The 23615-nt window shown below is 34.3% G+C and overlaps 1 protein-coding gene across 2 annotated transcripts; it reads left to right on the top strand.

Moving 5' to 3' along the window:
* The first annotated feature begins 66 nt into the window (after positions 1–66).
* Positions 67–22299, top strand: parp10 (poly(ADP-ribose) polymerase family member 10). 2 transcript variants are annotated; one of them, XM_073821819.1, is made up of 12 exons: positions 67–149; positions 345–421; positions 2159–2334; positions 3821–4063; positions 6220–6450; positions 6534–7519; positions 9036–9248; positions 9336–9465; positions 12924–13868; positions 18931–19064; positions 20009–20183; positions 21695–22299. In XM_073821819.1, the coding sequence occupies exons 3-12, from the start codon at positions 2160–2162 to the stop codon at positions 21991–21993; spliced, it is 3531 nt and encodes a 1176-aa protein (XP_073677920.1). In that variant the 5' UTR covers positions 67–149; positions 345–421; position 2159; the 3' UTR covers positions 21994–22299. The 2 variants fall into 2 exon arrangements, with proteins under 2 accessions (XP_073677920.1, XP_073677921.1); XM_073821820.1 differs by having other exon boundaries at positions 78–149; positions 340–421.
* Positions 22300–23615: the final 1316 nt, after the last annotated feature.

Raw genomic sequence — 23615 nt, 5'->3', positions numbered from 1 at the left:
GTCGAACACAAGTGGGAGGAGCTTACAATTTTGCGCAGTTACTAGTTTATCAGGGACTTTTATTATATTCCGCATGTATTTCAGATGGCGGCGAAAACTTCTGAAACTGGATAGACGGCGTTAAACATATATTTAATCAGCAACCGTAGGTAATCTCGCAGATTTACTTTAAGATTAAGTATTTTTGTTTTAAATAATTGTTTGAAAGTGTGTCTGTTATTAATACGTCTTTAGTATTTATGTCATTATTTTTGCTGTAGTGTTATACATATTTATTCACTAATATAATTCATTATCTGAATCTCTATAATGTTTTTCTGTTGTTGTCACCTGTGTCAGTACAGCAGTGTTGTTGATCGTCTCAAAGCAGGAAGTGGCGAGTCAGAGCAGCAGCAGTTGCCAGTCAATGTTCATGTTTCAGGTAAGCCTGCTGAACTTAACTGTCAATATTGTAATTATGCAAGTATTGCTCAAACTATGTCGTGCACAGTTTATATCAGTCTTTGTATTATGGATATTAATGCGTTCCTGTAAGTTATGATCCTCATATGAGCCTCACCCTTTCAGTTTCTCTTTCTCAGTGTTGGGTTTATTGTTACACGACACAAGATTTACATTTGTAACACGTTTACAACATCTAATAGCAAACTATTTCGATTTATAATTGCTTATTATTTCTAATTCTATTTAATGACTATCTACCTATCTATCTATCTACAAAAGATTTCCATTCATAATGAGATTATTACATACATATACACAGCATTTGTAAAAATGTAAATACATTGTTTTAATATATAAAACACCAAAAGCAATCTAAAAATGGAAGTAATAACCTTGTTATAAATGGAAATCTTTTGTTGTGTGAGATGGATAGATAGATAGACAGATAGATAGACAGATAGACATATAGATAGTCATTAAATAAGATAGATTTCTAATTTCTAATTTAGATTTCTAATTATATTTAATGACTATCTATCTATCTATCTATCTATCTATCTATCTATCTATCTATCTATCTATCTATCTATCTATCTATCTATCTATCTCACAGAACTAAAGATTTCCATTTATAATGAGATTATTACATCCACTTACTAGAGATTCACCATTCTGAATAAAACGAGAATCACAATTTTTTTTTTTTTGCTTAGAATAAAGATCACGATTCTCTCACGATTCTGGAGAATTTTTTATTTAAAAGATTTACCCCTGAACATTAGGTTATCAAATAGCAGTAAAATAAGACATAATGAACTTTGATTTAAATTTAAATAAATGTACACTGCAAAAAAATGCTTTTCTTGCAAAAAAACAAGTCAAAATTAAGTGTGTTTTTGCTTGAAACAAGCAAAATAATCTGCCAGTGGGTAAGAAAAATAATCTTGTTTTCTTTTTGAAATAAGACTTTTTTCTTACCCCATTGGCAGATTATTTAGCTTGTTCTAAGCAAAAATAACTTCACTTTTGCCAGTTTTTTTCTGAAAACAAGAAAATAATGTTTACTCCTCAAGAAATTCCTTCTAGATTTAAGAATTTTAGATATTTTGGCTGGAAACAAGACAAAAATCTAAGTAAGAAAAACATTTTTGCAGTGTAATGAAAAAATAATGAAATAATGTTGTATGTTTGGATGAGTTATTAACTCGTATTTTGCAACAGTGGTCATGGGAAACACGATTGCATCCGTTATTTCTTTGTGTCTCAGGGAGGTTGTTGGGAACAGTGTTGAATTGAAAAATGTTGCTCAAACTGACGTTTGCTTTGTCTGGCTGCAAGTACTGTCTACAGAATCAATAACAAAAAACAAATTACATCCACTTGCAATTAAATCTTTATTGATAAGCTTATACACAACTTTTGTAAAAAAAAAAAAAAAAATGTAAATGCATTGTTGTAATATATAAAACACCAAAAGCAATCCAAAAAAGAGACACTGGAACATAGAAAGCTGGGTGAATCTTATGAAAATATTTCCATTTTATTAAAAAAAAGAAAGGAAAAGCCTGTAAACGCATCAATAACAACAGTTTCACCATTTTATTTTTTATTTTTTTTATTTCAGTGCAGTAGCCTCACATGAGGTTTTGCTGGTATGTCAGTTACTCTCAACCGGCTTGACTTCATACTTCATGTGTGTTTCCTGTTTTGTCAGAATGGCTGAGAGCAGCCTGGAGGAGCGGAGTTTGGAGATTTTGGATATTCCTGATGATTTCGACTTAGACCTTCTGTCTCTCTACCTTGATAACAAGCGACGATCTGGTGGAGGAAACTTGGTCTCTTTAGAGAAACAAGGAAACCATGCGTTGGTGGTTTTTGAAGATGCTGAAAGTAAGAAAAATGCACTAAATAGATTACATTAAAAAAATAAATAAAAACAGTATTACAAGCATGCAGTCAAGCCCGAAATGAATCATACCCCTGGCAAATTCTGACTTAAAGTTACTTTTATTCAACCAGCAAGTTTTTTTTGATTAGAAATGACACAGACGTCTCCCAGAAGATAATCAGATGATATACAAGAGGCATCATTGTGGAAAAAATTTGAACAAAAAGTGGCATGTCCAAAATTATTCAACTCTTTCAGGTTGGAGGGTCTCCTTGCCATCACCCTGATCTTTAGCTCCCTCCACAGATTCTCAGTTGGATTTAAGTCAGGACTCTGGCTGGGCCACTGCAAAATGTTAATGTTTTGTCTGCTGACCATTTCTTCACCACTTTTGCTGTGTGTTTTGGGTCGTTGTCGTGCTGAAATGTCCACTGGTGCCCAAGGTGATTAGGTTCCCTGGTCCACCGGCTGAAAAACACCCCAAAAACATTAGGTTCCCAGCACCATGTTTGACAGTGGGGATGGTGTTCTTAGGGTTGAAGGCTTCTCCTTTTTGACGCCAAATGAAGGCTACATCATTGTGGCCAAACTATTACATTTTTGTTTCATCTGACCATAAAACAGAAGACCAGAAGTCTTCTTCTTGTCCAGATGAGCATTTGCAAAGGCCAAGCGAGCTTTTACGTGTCTTATCTGGAGAAATGGTGTCCTCCTTGGTCTGTGTCAGTTGAACCCAGCGGTGTTCAGTGTCCGTTGGACTGTCTCCCTTGAGATGTCGCCACCAGCAGAGCCCAGATTCATCAGGATGGCCTTGGTGGTGATCCTTGGATTCTTTTTTTATCTCTCTCACTATCCTCCTGGCCAGCACAGGTGTCACTTTTGGCTTCTGACCACATCCTCTGAGATTTTTCACAGTGCGAAAGTATTTTTTAGTAATACTTTGTAACTTTTTAGTAACACTGTAGCCACTGGAACTTCAAAACATTTAGATATGGTTTTATAGCCCTTTCCTGACTTGTGAGCAGCCACAATGCGCAGCCGCAGATCCTCAGTGAGCTCCTTTGTCTTAGCCATGACTGTCCACAAACCAACAGCAGAGAGCTTCTGTTTTTCACTTGTTGAGTTGATTAAAACAGCTGTTCCCAGTGAATCAGGGTAATTAGGATGCTTTAGAACAGCTTGGACTATTTGGAATGGTATAGAACTTTGGATTTTCCCACAGACTGTGACAGTTTGCAAAGGGTATGAATAATTTTGGACATGTCACTTTTTGTTCAAATGTAAATAAAAGCTGAGTAATATTTTTTTTCCACAATGATACCTCTTGTATATCGTCGTCTTATCTTTTGGGTGAAGCCTGTGTCATTTCTGGTTTAAAAAAAACTTGCTGGTAGACTAAAAGTTAACTATAAGTCAGATTTTCCCAGGAGTATGAATAATTTCGGGCTTGACTGTACAAGAGCAAAACTCTTGGTTCTCTTACACTAGCTGCTGCCAGAGTTGTCTCCAAGACCCATGTCCTGCAGAAAACTACACTGACAGTGCGGAGGAAACCTCCAAAGGACCCTGGAAAACTGCTGCTGAAAGGGCTCAATCCACAGACTTCACTGGACCATGTGGAGCTTTTTGTGGAAAATATTACTGGAATGGGTTGTGAAACAGATTTCATCCTGTATCCATCTCCGAGCAAGGACATGGTCCTTGTACACCTAAAAACCCCTTTAGACACAGGTTTGTAGCTCATCTATATATCAGCATTACATACAGAAAATACACTGCACACTTTAACCACATTTAACCACACTTTAGCCACAAGTGTCTTCACATTACATTACAAAATATAATGCCAAGTGGTGTTTATTTGAATGAAATACATCACAGTCCAGGTGATCGTAAGCTAGCTCTCAAGCAAAACAAGTTTCGCAAGATGATGTTCATGTTAATGTGTTCCTCTACACCTGTGGTTCCTCTGTTCACAGTGAATGAATGCAGTGAACTTGTTTATTGCATGTGCTGTGACTTTAGTGTGCATTTGGAAACCATGTATGCTTTATTTTCGCAGCAGATGATTACAGCTTTTCTCTAGATTTGTAGTGAGACATGTTTTCGTAAGCCTGTTTAAACTGAAGCTGGGGTTTTCCTCTAAAATGAAAGCTCTACTGCTGTTTCCGTCAAAATAAAAGCTTAAAAGTGCAGTATGAATTGCTGACAGCTAGTGGTAGGTTTAAGTGGGTAATGTACTGCAGTCCAAATTCAAAAAATCTCTTTCTAGTGTAGAAATTAGGAAAGAAGTATTGTAATTTCCCTACTGTAGTGTAAAGAACAAAAAATATACCCATGAAATATTCATTTTCATTTATTTTACAGTGCAGTTGTTTTACAATACATGGCTGTTACTGTCATAGTAATAACAATGGTAACACTTTACAATAAGGTTCATTAGTTAACATTAGTTAACCACATTAGTTAACATGAACTAATAATAAACTGCACTTATACAGCATTTATTAATCTTTGTTAATGTTAATTTCAACATTTACTAATACATTATTAAAATTTTGTTAACATTAGTTAATGCAGTGTGAACTAACATGAACAAACAATGTACAACTGTATTTCCGTTAACTAATGTTAATAAAGATTAGTAAATACAGTAACAAATGTATTGTTCATGGTTAGTTCATGTTAGTTAATACATTAGTTAATGTTTAACTAATGAACCTTATTGTAAAGTGTTACCATAACAATAATATAAAATTTCTTAGTTAAAGCCCTTAGATAGTTTCTTAGTTAAGAACATGGATTAGAGTTCTTAATTTTGAACTCTCAAAATGCATTAGATAAAAGAATTTACCTTTAAATGTACAAAATGTAGTTTTTTCCCCAAGTCTTCATTTGTCTTTTTTTAAAGGGGGGCATAACACACAGTTTCACCCAATCTCATGTTAATCTTAAGTACCTATAGAGTAGTATTGCGTCCTTTATATCTCCAAAAAATCTTTAGTTTAATCATATTTACGAAAGAAAGATACAGCTGTACGATTCTCTCCGAAAAAAGCCGAGCTCCTGGGGATGCGCCATGGGCGAAGCTAAAGATTGAGAAGCGAGTGTGTGCCCATTGCCAACAAAACATACATTTGATGCTGTTTCACTTACCATCTGTAGTTCAGAATCATGAACAGGACCTTTTATATCTGGGACCGCTCCATTTTTCAGTATCAAACAATGTGCAAATCCAGCGTTGAGCTGGGCCTTGTTTATGAAACGTTCATCAACCAACACACTTGCAAATCTCAGTTACTGCCCAGAAAAACTGCATCTACTGTTCAGGTAATACTGGGTTCTCCGGGAAGCTGAGCAAGGTTATCTTTGCCTTACAACCAAAACCACACTTCTTTAGAGACATTCTTCCCGAGTGATTTCCGTGCAGCAGTGCAGCCGAATAAAGCACGTTGATGGGCACGCTTTTGCGCTCGCTCTGGCCCATGTGTGTAGGTGCACGCTTTCGGGAGAAATGCCCATACAAGGAGTTCTACCCTTTAAGTACATCATGAAGAAACATGATCGGAAAAACTATCCAAAACTTGTAAGAAACCCAGAAGTGTGTATATGGCACAGAAGCACTCTGTTTTACATCCAAATCATTTTTTTTTTAACTTTAGCCATGTTTACCATGAGAATCCAACGCTTTAGCGGTGTAAATAACTTAACATGCATAAAACACACATTGGACACCCCCTTAAACATCACGATAAATGTATTGTGTACTTCATATTGTGATATTATCGTATTGTGAGATATCGTTACATCCCTAAGCATGAATGCATGATAATAATCTGTAGTACGTTTGTCCTAATTGCTTTGTCATTATCTATGTGATTCCATAGATTTCCAGACACTTAAAGACGAAGTTTCCAAGAAGACTCTAAATGGAGCAACAGTCACTCTGGAGCAGGTCGAATCCACAGACTCCATTTTGGTGGCCAATCTGTCTCCTACCCTCAAAGAGGACATGCTGGAGCTCTACTTCGGGAGTAGTCGTGCTGGAGGTGCTGACGTCCTAGCAGTTACCATGCTAGCTAATGGACGTGCTAAAGTTTCCTTCAAGGATGTGAAATGTAAGCCAACATGTTTTTTTAGGCTCTTCCCTGAAGTCTCTGTTTTAAAGTCCTGAATCTGAATTGAGCTTTTTCTTTCACAGCTGTGGACTGCATTCTCCAGAACACCCATAATTTGGACAATACAGATTTAGTAGTGCAGCCGTACTTTGATTTCCTGCATGCTGTGGAGGATCAGTCACCTGTGAGTGTTCAAGATACACAGAGTTCATTAACAGATGGGATGAACCAAACACAGACGGTCTTACCCCAAAGCCCGACAGTTTCCGTCCCATTGGCGAGCGCCAGTTTAGTACACAATGCTCCAGTCACGGACAACACCGCAAATGTAGCAAATACCACTACTGCTATCCAGAAGGAATGTGTAAGCTTTGTATCTGTGCCTGACGCCACTAAACATCATCTGCTCAGTTTGAGTAATTTGCTCGAGAAACTCAAAAAAGATCGTCCCAAATTTGCCGTCAGTCTAGCAAAAGATGGCGTCCAAATCAAAGGTCCAGACCAAATTGAGGTCGAAAGACTTAAAAATGAAATTCTGCAGTTTCTGACTGATGTTGCGCAGGATCACCAGAAATACGACAAACTCAAAGCTGAGTTCCTCGGACGGGAGGATGTTAAAACCAGGCTGAATTCGTCTTTGAAAAGCATACCTTCAGTCTACAGCATTTCAGGCTGTACGGTCACTGTAACGTCTTTGTCCCATAGCGCCGCCAAACAGGCCCAAGCGCTGATAAAGTCTCAAATATCAGAGATCACTGTGCCCATAGCCAAAGAGTGCGAGAGCATGCTCTCTTCAACGGAGTGGACTGATCTTCTGGGGTCTCTGGCTTTCTGCAATGCCAAATTGTCTGACGCTGGTGGAGCGATTACTGCTGTCACCCTGACAGGGATGGAAAAGAACAATCAAGAAAAGATAGTTGCGTTTCTCAGCACAATACCGCAACAGAAGGAGACCGTTCTGTCTATGGAACCAGGAATGCTTAAATTCCTGCAACTCCATCATCAGGATCTAATGGCAGACATGGGAGAGGTCATCCTGTTCCCACTGGACTCTGGAGATGGATTGAGTGTTAGTTACTGAGTTTGCTTTCATTTTTAAATGTATTAATCAACATTCAGACCAATGTTCTAAAGTTTGGGGTCAGATTTTTAATGAAGGCTTTTTATTCAGCAAGGATGCATTAAATTGATTAAAAGTTACAGTAAAGACATTTAATGTTATCAAAGATTTCAAAATAAATACTGTTCTTTTCAACATTTATTATTATAATATTCATTAATAATAAGAAATGCTTCTTAAGAATTAAATCATCATATTAGAATGATTTCTGAAGGATCATGTGACAGAAGACTGGAGTAAAAATCAGCTTTGTATCACAGGAATAAATTACATTTTTAAATATATTTAGATAAAAAACAATTATTTTAAATTGTAATAATATTTACCAATATTCCTGTTTTTGCTGTATTTTGATCGAATATATGCATCTTTGATGAGCACAAATTTTTTTACTGACCTCAAACCTTTGAATAAAGAATTGTAAAATTTGATTTACAACTTAATTGTAAATTTAAATTTGATTTAAAATTATACGTTCAAATATGAAGTTATTCACAAAATAATTTCTAAAAGTAAAAATGGTTTAATCATGTTTAAAAGTATTTTTATGTTCATACAAAATTACTTTTAATACATGAGTAATCAGAAATAATGCTATTTAGTATATAGGATAAATTTGTACTGAATTGTGCATTCTTTAGAACATAAGTAAAAATGATGAATTAAGAAACTACATTATTAAAAATAAAAAATAAATATATAATATTTGCTAATATAATACTGTAATATAAAAGTGTATTTAATATAAATAAATTACATCTTAATAGTAAAAAATTAATCAAAAATAGTCTCTATATCTCAATATCAGTATTGCGTGGGAGGGTGATCATTTTAAAATATATTTCATATAATAGAATTGTTTTTCTCATAATTCCTGCACTACCAGTCAAGATTTGTAATGTTTTTTAAAGAAGTCTCTTCTGCTCACCAAGCCTGCATTTATTTGATCTAAAGTACAAAAACAGTACAAGTTTGAAATATTTTGACAATTTCTACATGAATATATTTCAAAATGTAACTTATTCCTGTGATTTCAAAGCTGAATTTTTTTGCATCATTAATCCAGTCACATGATCCTTCAGAAATCATTCTTATATTCTGATTTGCTGCTCAAAAAAATATTATGTTGAAAATAGCTGAGTAGATTTTTTTCAGGTTTCTTGATGAATAGAAAGGTCAGAAGAACAGAATTTATCTAAAATAGAAATCTTTTGTAACATTATAAATGTGTTTATCATCACTTTTGATCAATTTAAAGCATTCAGCTTTGATCACAGGAATAAACTACATTTTTAAATATATATTTAAATAGAAAGCAGTTATTTTAAACAGTAAAAATATTTCTCAACATTATTGCTTTTACTGTAAATAAATGCAGGCTTGGACTAAAGTGAGAAGGATGAACTGTGTGGTCATTGTCTTTAAATGTTTTTTTTAAATAGTTATCTCTTAATTTCATTTGCAGATTCAGGGGGATTGGAGTGTGTGCCAATCGGCGGCAGAATTATTAAGTGCTATTATCGGCTCAGTCTTTACAAAGACCATTGTGGTGACCCAGCCTGGCATTTCCCGCTTCTTGCTGGAGGAGGAGGGTGTCAGCATATTGGGAGAGATGACAGCAAAGTTCGAAGTCTTTATCGACATGGCCAAAGTCCACTGGGAGCCTCTAGAAGATGATGTAACATAACCAGGCTTGGTCTTTATCCTGACATATCTCAAATACTCAATAATACTTTAGGGTTGATTGTATTTGTGCTTTCCACAGGACATACTGGAGCTGGCATGGAAAATGACAACTTGTCAGAACTTCCAGAAAAGTTCCTCTGCAAATTCCATTCAGGACTTCACTGCTGCAGTCCCCAATGGACGTGACTCTACTGATGCACGCACTTCAGGTCATTATACATCATTTGCCTGATTGGTTCTTTACTGGTCGTTGAATTATAAGTGGGCTTAGACTCTTTAAATGCACTCATGAAATACAATGATTTAGGGCCCTATGATTTCGCAAGGTGGAAAACATGGACAGAATCGCAGAATCCAGTCTAAATAAATGAAATCATAAATATATAAACAACATCCCCAGAACTGCTCTGAGAGTCACTTCATGAGCGTTTTACCTTTTTATTTGAGTAAAATTATCGTCGTGTCATATACACACAGAAACTTCAGGATCCTCATGGCAACCCGTCAAAATAAAAGTTTGGTTTAACTTGAAGAAATTGTGTTTCTAAAAATATGTTACTATTGTACAGTAGATTGTACGTACTACTACTACAACTACTATTACTAATACAATTATTAAAACTCAATATTTTAAGGAATAATCACACTATGGTTCTTCCATGTTTTTATTTTAATACTAAGCCACCTTTGATTGGTTTGTTTAACTTTCATTTGATTACAAATAAAAATAAAAAAGTAAAGTACACAACACACGTTCATAGGGCTTTTGTAAAAGTTAATTGTAATAAATCAAGTTGTTTTATGCATTCAAAAATAAAACACATTTCATAGGGCCCTAAAAATGTAATTTTTGTCCAACTTTTAATAAATTTATGTTAAATTGTATAAGTTTCATGATTTCGCTTAATTAGATACACTTTTAGATTTTATACTACTTAATTTAACCCTTAAAAATAAGTCCAGTAAAATTAAAATGGAAAACACTAGGGACATTTTTATTTCCCAAAAATTAAAAATTTGGAAAAATATAACTAATATTTGTAGGGCCATATTTCATCATTTTAATTAATTAGGAGTGCCTTTTGATTAGTAACACTAAATGTAATCATTAAAAAGGGCTCTAAAAATGTCATTTTTGTTAAACTTTTAATAAATTGATGTTAAATTGTACAAGTTTCATGATTTTAATTAATTAGGCATGCTTTTTGATTAATACAATTTATATAAACTTTAAAAAGGAGTGCAAAAAAAGGAATTTGAGAAAAATAAAACATATTTTATATATTCTAAAAATGTACTCTTTGTTCAACTTTTAATAAATTTCTGTTAAATTGTATAAGTTTTAGGATTTTAATTAATTAGGCATGCTTTTTATTTATTAAAATGTAATTTAATCATTAAAAGGAGCCCAGAAAAAATGTAAATGGAAAAAACTAAATCCAGAAAAATTTAAATTGGAAAAAAAAAAAACTAAAAAAAATATTTCATAGGGCCCTAAAATGTCATTTTTGTTCAACCTTTATTAAATTGATGTTAAATTGTATACGTTTTATAATTGTATTAATTAGGCATGCTTTTTTATTAAAAACACTTAATTTAACCATATTTTTAACCAAATTAAAATGTAAAGAATTTGGGAAAAATAAAACATATTTTAGGGCCCTAAATTTATGTTAAATTGCATAAGTTTCATGATTTTAATTATGCATGCATGCTTTTTGATTATTTTACCATTAAAAAAAGGGTCCAGAAAAATTTTAACGGAAAAGAAAACTAAATTACAAAAAATTAAAATGCAAAAATTGAATTTTGGAAAAATAAAAATGTACTTTTTGTTCAATTTTTTATACATTGATATTAAATTGTATACATGTCATGATTTTAATTAATCATGCATTTGATTAATAACACTTAATTTAATCATTAAAAAGGGCTCTAAAAATGTCATTTTTGTTAAACTTTTAATAAATTGATGTTAAATTGTACAAGTTTCATGATTTTAATTAATTAGGCATGCTTTTTGATTAATACAATTTATGTAAACTTTAAAAAGGAGTGCAAAAAAAGGAATTTGAGAAAAATAAAACATATTTTATATATTCTAAAAATGTACTCTTTGTTCAACTTTTAATAAATTTCTGTTAAATTGTATAAGTTTTAGGATTTTAATTAATTAGGCATGCTTTTTATTTATTAAAATGTAATTTAATCATTAAAAGGAGCCCAGAAAAAATGTAAATGGAAAAAACTAAATCCAGAAAAATTTAAATTGGAAAAAAAAAAAACTAAAAAAAATATTTCATAGGGCCCTAAAAATGTCATTTTTGTTCAACCTTTATTAAATTGATGTTAAATTGTATACGTTTTATAATTGTATTAATTAGGCATGCTTTTTTATTAAAAACACTTAATTTAACCATATTTTTAACCAAATTAAAATGTAAAGAATTTGGGAAAAATAAAACATATTTTAGGGCCCTAAATTTATGTTAAATTGCATAAGTTTCATGATTTTAATTATGCATGCATGCTTTTTGATTATTTTACCATTAAAAAAAGGGTCCAGAAAAATTTTAACGGAAAAGAAAACTAAATTACAAAAAATTAAAATGCAAAAATTGAATTTTGGAAAAATAAAAATGTACTTTTTGTTCAATTTTTTATACATTGATATTAAATTGTATACATGTCATGATTTTAATTAATCATGCATTTGATTAATAACACTTAATTTAATCATTAAAAAGGGCTCTAAAAATGTCATTTTTGTTAAACTTTTAATAAATTGATGTTAAATTGTACAAGTTTCATGATTTTAATTAATTAGGCATGCTTTTTGATTAATACAATTTATGTAAACTTTAAAAAGGAGTGCAAAAAAAGGAATTTGAGAAAAATAAAACATATTTTATATATTCTAAAAATGTACTCTTTGTTCAACTTTTAATAAATTTCTGTTAAATTGTATAAGTTTTAGGATTTTAATTAATTAGGCATGCTTTTTATTTATTAAAATGTAATTTAATCATTAAAAGGAGCCCAGAAAAAATGTAAATGGAAAAAACTAAATCCAGAAAAATTTAAATTGAAAAAAAAAAAAAAAAAAAATATTTCATAGGGCCCTAAAAATGTCATTTTTGTTCAACCTTTATTAAATTGATGTTAAATTGTATCAGTTTTATAATTGTATTAATTAGGCATGCTTTTTTATTAAAAACACTTAATTTAACCATATTTTTAACCAAATTAAAATGGAAAGAATTTGGGAAAAATAAAACATATTTTAGGGCCCTAAATTTATGTTAAATTGCATAAGTTTCATGATTTTAATTATGCATGCATGCTTTTTGATTATTTTACCATTAAAAAAAGGGTCCAGAAAAATTTTAACGGAAAGGAAAACTAAATTACAAAAAATTAAAATGCAAAAATTGAATTTTGGAAAAATAAAAATGTACTTTTTGTTCAATTTTTTATACATTGATATTAAATTGTATACATGTCATGATTTTAATTAATCATGCATTTGATTAATAACACTTAATTTAATCATTAAAAAGGAGTCTAGGATAATTCAAACAGATTTCATAGGGCCCTAAATTCATTGATAATCCATTGGTTTTTGTTGAACCGCAGTGGTTGCTTACTGAGGTTTTCTGTCACTCAGCTCGTATTGAAGAGGCTAAGAAGATGTTGGCAGTCATTGGCAGCGATTTGAACCCCCAGCCTTCTAGTTTAGCATCCACGGACATTGAACCTTTAGATCTGTATTCCGGCCAAGAAACCTTAGCAGAGGCAGAAGAAAACGCCGACCAACCCCAATCACTGCAGGACCATGACCTCCAGAGCCCCACCACATCCACAAACGTCTGCGACCTCGACGAAGACGCAAGCCTCCTGTTGGCCATTCAGATGTCAATGGAGGACAGCCGAAGATCAGACGCAGACGACTTCCTTAAAGCTCTTGAACTCTCCAAGAAAGACTCCATGCCAAACGAGGAGAACTCGCAGCTGGAGAGAGCCTATGAAATGTCCTTGCAAGACGCCATCGTGTCAGCCAATAAAGCTGAGATCTGTGTGTTCGCAAACTACAACCATGATCTTGTACGAGTGGACATCGCATTGGGCAAGAAGGTTGGACTGAGACAGTGTGAGGAGAAAGTCGAGAACAAGAGCCTGCGGAAACTCTCCTCCCATCAGAAAAGATGCATAGAGCTCATTAAAAGAAAGCATGCTGTCGAAATCAGCATCCAGGGCACCACCGCCGTCCTCTCCGGCTTTAAAGATTACGTTGAAGAGGCCGTGAAAGACCTGAAGAACGTCCTGAGAAGGACAGAGAACATGATGAAGGATGCTGAAATCGTGAAGAGCATACAGTGGGTTTGGTACGAGCAGGGCTCCTCATCGAAGGCCGTCCCGTATTCGCCGGAAGCAACGGTGTTCATCGAGAACGCCTGGAAGATGAAGCAGAAGAAGATCGATATTCTGTTCAACAATCAGCCGTACAGCATCGACTTTGAGAAGATGGAAGAGCACAGTTTGGCGTCCGGGAAATCTGTGCCTATTAAACGGAAAATGCTGAGCGCTGAGGATTTGTACACAGATGGAGCAGGTACAAATTAAGTTGAATTACATAAACCTATGAAATAATCAAATCCCCAAAGTGAGACTACACTGTTTTTGTTGCTGATGCCAGACTTTGCTATCATTGCTATCATAAGGCGAGACACTGCAGGTGAAGAGGTTAAAAAAATTAACTAATAGTTATCACCTTACTTAATCAGTTGATTGATTACATTAATAATTGCAAACTTTTTTTGTATCACAAGTTTTGTCAAATGTTAGGTTTCAATATGCAAATGAGACAATGTTTAATGGAATATGCGCTAATTTGCATACATTTCTAGTACAAAAATCTAAACACTGGATGAAGTCAGTTTCAATTGTTTAACTTTTTTGACATATTAGAGTCAAACGTTTTTACCGTTTTTCTCATTTTGTCACTCCATAATGCAGAAAATACTTAGAACAGGCAGAAAACGATAGATTTTTTGCAGTTTTTTTGGGGAATAAAATGTTAATCAAGCAAATTATATATGAACAAATCCTTTTCTAAAAACCTTCAGGATATAGTCAGAAATAAAAATGTAAAGTTTGGTGTGTGTAAGTGTTACTAAAGTGAAGATTTATGGCTCAGTGTAGGAGAAAAAAATCATTTTGAGAAAATTATAAAAATATGTATTGTAATTGAAATCTATTGACACAAATAGATAAAGTGCTATAAAAGAAACACTTAACAGTGTCTTTTGGGTGTTTTCTTTCCACTAGTCTGAAAAAACACTTTATGAAAAACCAAAAAGCCCAAAATCTCAAACTGGACAGGTGCATTAAAAAAAAGTGTTTTTGCCTGCAGTGTCTCCCCTTAAAAAACAGACGAAATGTGACCCTGGACCACAAAACCAGTAAATGAAATAAATAAAATGAAATGAAAGCTAAATAAATAAGCTTTCCACTGGTGTGTGGTTTGTTAGGATAGGACAATATTTGGTTGAAATACAACTGGAATCTGAGGGTGCAAAAAAATCTAAATATTGAGAAAATTGTCTTTAAAGTTGTCCAAATGAAGTTCTTAGCAATGCATATTACTAATCAAACATTAAGTTTTGATATATTTACGGTAGGAAATTTACAAAATATCTTCATGGAACGTAATCTTTACTTAATATACCAATTATTTTAGCATAAAATAATTATAAATATGTATAATTTTGACCCAATACAATGTATTTTTAGCTATTGCTATAAATATACCCATGCTACTTATGAATTTTTTTGTGGTCCAGGGTCACAAATAGTTCTTCATAATGGTTTACAGACATAACATCTTTTTCAGATAGTAATATAAGGCTATTTAATGTGTAGCCTTTAATGAATAGAATAATAAAGAATTTATTAAATAGAATAAATAGTCACATTGTACTAATTATACATGATATGCTAATTGGTTCATGAAATTTATGTTCATGTTCAATTCATGTCATGTTGATTACACATATGCTGATTAATCAAATTCCAAAATCAGTCATATTTGCTGAGAAAATCCCTCAAAATCATTTGAGATGATTAAAGTATCTAATAATTGTAATTTTTTAAATGATTTAGTTTGTAAGTTGTATTTAAAAAACAATTAATCAATCAATAAATAAAAAATAAGTCCTTTAATTTTGTCAGTTGTTGATTTGATCTTGTCAATTGATAGAAAATGTAAGTCAAATTATTAACAATTAACTGCATAACATTTAAAAAAATGTTAAATTATGTAACACTTTTTAAAATTATTGAGCCAGCCAAAGGAAATTACAAAAATGTATATTATGACTTTAATATATTGAAGTATCTCAGTATCTGGCCTACAGTCTTTCTGTCATGGGTTATACATATACAGTTGAGGTCAAAAGTTTACATACACCTTGCAGAATGTTCATTATTTTACCAAAATAAGAAGGATCGTACAAAATATATGTTATTGTTTATTTAGCACTGACCTGAATACGATATTTCACATAAAAGATGTTTACATATAGTCCACAAGAGAAAATAATAGTTGAATTTATAAAATTGACCCGTTCAAAAGTTGATTCTTAATACTGTGTTGTTACCTGAATGATCCACATCTGTGTTTTTTTTGTTTAGTCTTCTTTAGTCTTGTTTGTCCTGAAAAGTTAAACCAAATGTATTGATTTTCCAGCATGTTGTGTATTTGAACCCTTTTCAACAATGACTGTATGATTTTTGAGGTCCATCTTTTCACACTGAGGACAACTGAGGGACTCATATGCAACTATTACAGAAGGTTCAAATACTCACTGATGCTTCAGAACGAAAAAACATGCATTAAGAGCCTTTGAATTTGTAGATCAGGGTAAACTGAACTTATTTTGTCTTCTGGAGAACATGTAAGTATTTTCTGTAGCTTCTGAAGGGCAGTGCTAAATGAAGAAAAATATGATATTTAGGCAAAATAAGAAAAATGTACACATCCTTATTCTGTTCAAAAGTTTTCACCCCCGGCTCTTAATGCATTGTGTTTCCTTCTGAAGCATCAGTGAATGTTTGAACCTTCTGTAATAGTTGCAAATGATTTCCTCAGTTGTCCTCGGTGTGAAAAGATGGATCTCAAAACCATCAGTCACACTTTAGTTTGGCACTTTAGCTATGACTTTTGCATTAGGAAACTCCTAATTTGCTGCTTATTAATAGTAAGGCAGTTGTTAAGTTTAGGCATGAGAACAAATTAAGTGATCTAAAATATGGCCATGCACAATAAAGCATTAACATGTGCTTTATAAGTACTAATAATCAGCTTGTAAGCAACTAGTTAATAGTGAGAACTGGTGCCTGAACTAAAGTGCTCCTGTGTTATCTGTTAGTGTGGTTTGGGAATGTGACACTTCCAGCTTGACTTGCTTTGATTGTTGAAGTATTCCTTGTAAAGATGTGGTTGATGTAGTTGGAAAAAAGAGGTTTAATTTTCACACAGAAGTCACTTTCCAAGCAAGAAGCTTTCTTTTGGCCAGTGTGGTATGCTTACATAACCCAACATAGGGAACTTTTTCATCCTCATGTGAATCTCCCAATCACACAGATTCCTATTGAAATGACTGGATTTCATCCTTGAAATTTATCTGAGCATGTTACCGCACCCGTTACTGTTCAAGAGATTATTTGTGGGATTTTTTTTTTTGTAATTAATGACATTAAAGTGCCCGTACGATGCCATTTTGAAGGTTTCTAATATTGTTTTGGGAGCCTCCTAAAATAGGTTTACATGCATGCAAGGTCAAAAAACGCTTTTTCGCTTTCTCAAAATATGAATTTATTATCACCTCATTTTCCAATGATTTCCAAATGATTCGTTTAAAGCAGTTCAAAGATTCAGTCTCTCTAAAACCCTCCTTTCTCGACTCGTTCAGGCTGTTCAGAGTCAATTCTTTATTTTGGAAGACAATAACTTTATTTACAACTTTGCTGATTTTTTGCATTCACATACAGCTACATTACACACCACATGAAAGGCAATATTCGAAATGGCATAATAGGAGAAGCTTTAAAGGTAAAACTCACTTCCAGAACAAAAATTGACAGATAATTTAACATCTTGTCATCCAAGATGTTCATATCTTTCTTTCTTCAGTCATAAAAGAAATTATGTTTTTTAAAGGAAAACATTTCAGGAATATTCTCCATATAGTGGACTTTTATGGTGCGATTTTGAACTTCCAAACTGCAGTTTTAATGCAGCTTCAAAGGGCTCTAAAGCAGGGTCTTACCTAGTGAAACGATTGGTTATTTTCTAAAAAAAAAAAAAAAAATACAATTTCTATACTTTTTAACCTTAAATGCTCATCTTGTCTAGCACTGCGATGTGTATGCATACTCTGTGGACTCTGGTTTAAGACAGTTAGGGTATGTCGAAAAACTTCCATCTCATGAGCATTTAAGGTTAAAAAGTATAGAAATTGAATTTTTTTTAATTTTAGAAAATAACCAATCGTTTCGCTAGATAAGACCCTTCTTCCTTGGCTGGAATCATTTAGAGCCCTTTGAAGCTGCATTGAAATTGCATTTTGGAAGTTCAAAATCACAGGCACCACAGAAGTCCACTATATGGAGAAATGTTTTCCCCAAGAAACAGTAAGTTATTTACGACTGAAGAAAGAAAGACAAAAACATTTTGGATGACAAGATGGTAAATTATCTGTACATTGTACAACATAGCCCTTATAGAAATGGTGTTGGTGAAAATCAGAGACGAGGGAGAGTAGGATCCAAATGCAGCATCTAAGGACAAAGAACCAAGAAACAGGCACAAGAGGCAGCCAACATAACATCTAACACAAGACAAGACCTGACTGAGCACAGGAAACTCAGGGATTGAAAAACACACAGGAAATCGCCCCCTATACCCTCAAATAGGGCACTATTTGAGGGAACAGCCATTTTAAGTGGTGTTCGAAACCATAGTGAACGTTCCCGAGTGCACTCGTTCAATCCCACAATGCACCGCAAAAACGAGTGTACAACCGATGTACGCTCAACAGCTCGAGATAACCCATAATGCACTGTGAGAGTCGCACGCCGACTGAATTCCCGCGTCTCTCCAGAGAATGGCGCCCGCAGCTGAATCATCCATCTGTTCATTTTACGACGCGCTCCTCCACTGCGTAATACAGCCTACAACACAGGTATAAATTCGTTGTAAATTGATTATTAAATTGTTTAACCAGGGTTTATACGTAAACTCCTTGACATAGTTCAAGATAAATCCTTTAATCTTACTACTCGAACTGTCCGTTTTAAATGATTGTTAAACAGTAAGCAATACTATGCAAAAGCGGCAGTCCTTCCGGTGCACTTAGTGTCCGAATTCACTCACGAGTTTTCATTCACTCCTTCAAGTGAACTGTACGAGCGGACTAATGTAGGGAATAGTAAATAGGGTATAGGGGGCGATTTCGGATACAGCCAGGGTAACAAGCTGACAAGACACACCTGGACCACCTGAACTACACACTGACTACAAAGACCAGACAGGACGCAACTTAAAAGTCCATGTAGAAAAAACAGAGCACAAGCCAGAATCTTGACAAGTGTATATGATGTTTATTTTTCAGATGAAGATTACAGTCTGGTGTCCAGCTTGCCTGAAGTCTGTCCAGTGGATGTAGATTCTGATGAGTTTCAGAATGTGGTCAAAGATTTCTATGACACCCTTCAGGACAACCACAACAAAATCAAAATCATCAAGGTACGATTTAATACGGTCACACAGTGCATGTGCACAGGGTCCGTCAGTGCATGTGTAGTTCAGAGTTTTTTTTCTATGAGCAAGACATTAAAGAGTAGGTCATATGGTTTTTTTAAGTGTCCCAATACTGATTGAAATGCAAAGGTCAGAAAACATTGCCATTTTCTCGGAAAATACAGTCATTTGTCAATGATTTCAAAACGGTTCGTTTAAATGAGCGTAATGTCTGTAAACCCCTCGCTTCTATAAGCCTGCTCTGCTCTGATTGGTCAGCTGGCCAAACCTGTTGTGATTGGCACAGAGAGGAGTACTTGAGCGCTACCATCTGTGTTGCCAAGTCAGTGGTTGTTTTTGATGTCCGTGGGTTGAAGCGACTCCAATAACGTCATATTTAGCCCCTGGAATGCAAATTTACCAGGGGAACCCTGACAAAAAGCGTGTATTTTACATCCCAGAATGCGATTTTCGACATGGGACCCCCCTTTAAAATGCGATTAGGCTAGTTTTGAGTAGCAATTGGGTATGTTTTGTTGTGACAACCTGGCAACCCTAATACACCTTTACATAAAACAATGATATTGTGCTCCAATCCATTCTTGAAATAATTTCATAAAAACATTTTGTTTTACACTTATCCAAGCGAATCGTGCCCACAGCTAAAGTTTAGCTACTAAACTGTAAAAACATAACAAAACAATAGTGGTGGATATGTTAGCCGAGTGCTAATGTGATTAACTGATGAAACAACACAGTTTGTAAACCAAAGTTATATTCTTTATTATTAAACGAAGTAACAGTGAAAACAAAGTGAAGACTGTGAATTTACTGTTATGTTTGGAATCAAAACATTTACACATCGAATTGTGGGTTAGGAATGATTATCTGCTTTGGAAATGCTCTTGGTTGTCTGATATTGGTCACACTGACTCTGGTGATGTTTTCAGGTTGATAAGCTGATGAATAGACTCTTGCATGACCAGTACAGGCTGAAAAAGGTCAGTATTGAGCGGAGCTCCTCAGAGTCGCAGGTTGAGCGAACCCTCTACCACGGCACCAGTGAGACCAGCGTCAAAGAGATCTGCATTCACGGCTTCAACAGGAGCTTCTGCGGGAAAAACGGTACTATGCTGTGAATCAGTCATTTGCTTCACTGCATCACATTTAACATTATAGCTGAGTTATTAAAGGTTGTATCAGCGATTTCTAGCCTAAAACATAAAGTGTCAAATTCAGCTGACCTTTCTTCACGATCCGCTCGCTGCCTGCCCCATAAATTGTCTGTGAAAAAAACGCGTCTCTCTGGTCAGCCTAGGGTCCGAGATATGCCAAAAAAAACAATCGGCACTACCAACCTTTCCACAGCAAAACAAACAGTGTTCCAACCAATCAGCGTCAGGGGTCTGGTGTTGTGGACTTTCGCTCCGCCTCCCTCACATCCCTGCACCAGTAGGAAAGTCCACAACACCAAACCCCTGACGCTGATTGGTTGGAACACTGTTTGTTTATCTGTGGAAAGGTTGGTAGTGCCGATTGTTTTTTTGGCATATCTCGGACCCTAGGCTGACCAGAGAGACGCGGTTTTTTCACAGACAATTTATGGGGCAGGCAGCGAGCGGATCGTGAAGAAAGGTCAGCTGAATTTGACACTTTATGTTTTAGGCTAGAAATCGCTGATACAACCTTTAAAGTAATCTAAAATTAAAACTAATACCAGAAACATTTGAATTACTTGAAATAAAACACATTTGTGACCCTCGGCCTAATGTATGGTTTGTTCGTAAAGGATAATATTTGAAAATCTGCAATCTGAGGGTGCAAAAAAAAATCTAAATATTGAGAAAGTCACCTTCAAAGTTGTCCAAATGAAGTTCTTAGCAATGCATATTACTATTCAAAAATTAAGTTTTGATATATTTATGGTAGGAAATTTACAAAATATCTTCATGGAACATGATCTTTACTTAATATCCTGATGATTTTTGGCAAAGAAAAATCGACAATTTTGACCCATACAGTGTTTTTTTTTGGCTATTGCTACAAATATACCCCTGCCACTTAAAGGATTAGTTCAGTTCCAGAACAAAAATGTACAAATAATGTACTCACCCCTTGTCATCAAATATGTTCATGTCTTTTTTTCTTCAGTCATAAAGAAATTATATTTTTGAGGGAAACATTTCAGAATTTCTCTCCATGGTGGCCCCAAGTTTGAACTTCCAAAATGCAGCTTAAACGCAGCTTCAAAGGGATCTAAATGATCCCAGCCGAGGAAGAAGGGTCTTATCTAGCGAAACGATTGGTTATTTTCTAAACAAATTGATAATTTGTACACTTTTTAACCTCAAATGCTCGTCTTGTCTTGTCTAGCTCTGCAATGCGCATTGCAGAGCTAGACAAGATGAGCATTTGAGGTTAAAAAGTGTATAAATGGTCAATTTATGAAAGGATGTAACTTTTGATGCTTTGCGGTAAAAGTATAAGTGCGGCTCTCATGAAAAAAAAATAGTGAGAACCACTGCTTTAAGGGATCTAAATATGGAAAAATTCAAACCTAATTCACAATATTAACAAAAACTATAATGGTGCATCAATGACAAATTAATCTTCTCTTTTTTTCCTCTCTCTTACAGCCACTGTGTATGGTCAAGGTGTGTATTTTGCGGTTAACGCCGCACTGTCTGTTTCAGACACCTACTCTCCTCCCAATGCGGATGGGCACAAGTTTATTTTTGTGGCCAGAGTGTTGACCGGAGACTTCACCGTGGGCAAATATGACTACAAAACTGCCCCGCTCAAGGAGACCTCTGACATTCCCGTCAGATACCACAGCGTGGCGGATCAGATCGGCTCCCCGACTCTATTCGTCATCTTCAACGACACACAGGCTTATCCAGAGTACCTTATCACATGCAAGAAGATCTACGGCTGATCACATGCTCATGAGGAAACGCAATTACAATGCCACTGGCAATCATGTCTAATTATTAAAGCACTCTTACTTTTACTGCTGAAGTGTTTGTTTCAAACAAGATTTAGTTTTAACTGTAGTTGAGTGTTTTCTTTCATTTTATTAATAATTGATTATTCTGTATTGTACGTGACAATGTTTTGCTATTTTGGTGTTCCTTAATGATTGATATTTTTTAAAAAATGTATTCAGTCATTAGGTATGGTTTGTTTTAAGATGGTCAGCTTCACATCACTCACTAATAAAGTTAATAAATGCTGGAATGAAGTTAATATCTCTACAATATTTTTTATACAGCAATAACAGTATAAATACAGTGTTTACAACTGGATAAATGTTTAATTCTGTTACTTAAGGAAGCCTGCCACTGAATAAAAAAGAAAAAGGTCACAATCCTGATGTTTTTTCTCAAATTTGCTATTTGCAATTGCGAGTTATAAAGTCAGAATTGCGAGACATAATTTAATTCTTCTGAAAAATAAATTTGATTCTGAGAAATAAGTCAGAATAAGAAATAACTCACAATTCTGAATTTTTTTTCACAAAATTGCAGCTTTCTTGCAGTTGTAACTTTTTCTTCTCAGAACTGAGTTATTCAATCATAATTGTAAGATATAAACTTGCAATTCTCTGAACATCTTGTTTTTTTATATAAGCTGGACTCGCAATTGTGAGAAAAAAGTCAGAATTGCGAGATCCAAACTCGCATTCACGAGAAAAAAAGCCAGAATTGCAAGTTATCTCCCAATTCTGACTTTATTTCTCACAACTGTGATTTGTATGTACGCAATTCTGAGAAAAAAAGTCAAAATAATGAGTTTATGTCTTGCAATTCTGACTTTATAACTTCAGACATATCCACCTTATTCTTTAAAATGGAAGTAAGCCTACAGTTGAGGTCAAAAGTTTACATCCCCCTTTCAGAATCTGCAAAATGTGAATTATTTTACCAACATAAGAGGGATTATACAAAATTCATGTTTTCTTGTTTAGTACTGAATTTGATATTTTACATAAAATAATTTTACATGTAGTCCACAGGAGAAAATAATAGTTGAATTTATAAAAATCACTCTGTTCAAAAGTTAACATCCCCTTGATTCTTAATACTGTGTTGTTACCTCAGATGATCCACAGCTGTGTTTTTTTCTTTAGTGAAAGTTGTTCATGAGTCCCTTGTTTGTCCTGAACAGTTAAACTGCCTGCTGTTCTTCAGAAAAAAAATCCTTCAGGTCCCACAAATTCTTTGGTTTTTCAGCATTTTTGTGTATTTGGACAACTTAGTGTGAGGAAGTCATGGCAGAATCCGGAGACGTTGGATCCATTTGCAACGGTTTATTAAACAAACACAACGGTAACAGGCAAGGGTCAATAACAGCGGACTGGGACAACGTAGACAGACCGGAAGAGTTTGTTAGAGTCCAGGCAGAAGGGATAATCTGAATAACAGGCATGGGTCGATAAAAGGCAGGCGGCAATCGTGCAATCAAAGGATAAACAGTTCGGTTGGCAGCGGGTATGCAGTCCGATATGAAAACGCTCAGGATTGTAAACATAACTACAAAACTTTGGGAAGACCGCGG

The sequence above is a fragment of the Garra rufa genome, chromosome 17 (assembly GCF_049309525.1).
Source record: "Garra rufa chromosome 17, GarRuf1.0, whole genome shotgun sequence".
In the NCBI taxonomy this organism is placed as follows: Eukaryota; Metazoa; Chordata; class Actinopteri; order Cypriniformes; family Cyprinidae; genus Garra; species Garra rufa.
The sequence above is the reverse complement of the archived record's forward strand: the minus strand, read 5'-3'. Positions and strand labels throughout refer to the sequence as shown.

Excerpts from the sequence above, each read along its gene's own strand:
- parp10 (XM_073821819.1), top strand. The coding sequence starts at position 2,160 with ATGGCTGAGAGCAGCCTGGAGGAGCGGAGTTTGGAGATTTTGGATATT. Across the intron at positions 6,451-6,533 it reads TTCCTTCAAGGATGTGAAAT|CTGTGGACTGCATTCTCCAG; the intron begins GTAAGCCAACAT and ends TTTCTTTCACAG. Across the intron at positions 19,065-20,008 it reads ACAAAATCAAAATCATCAAG|GTTGATAAGCTGATGAATAG; the intron begins GTACGATTTAAT and ends TGATGTTTTCAG.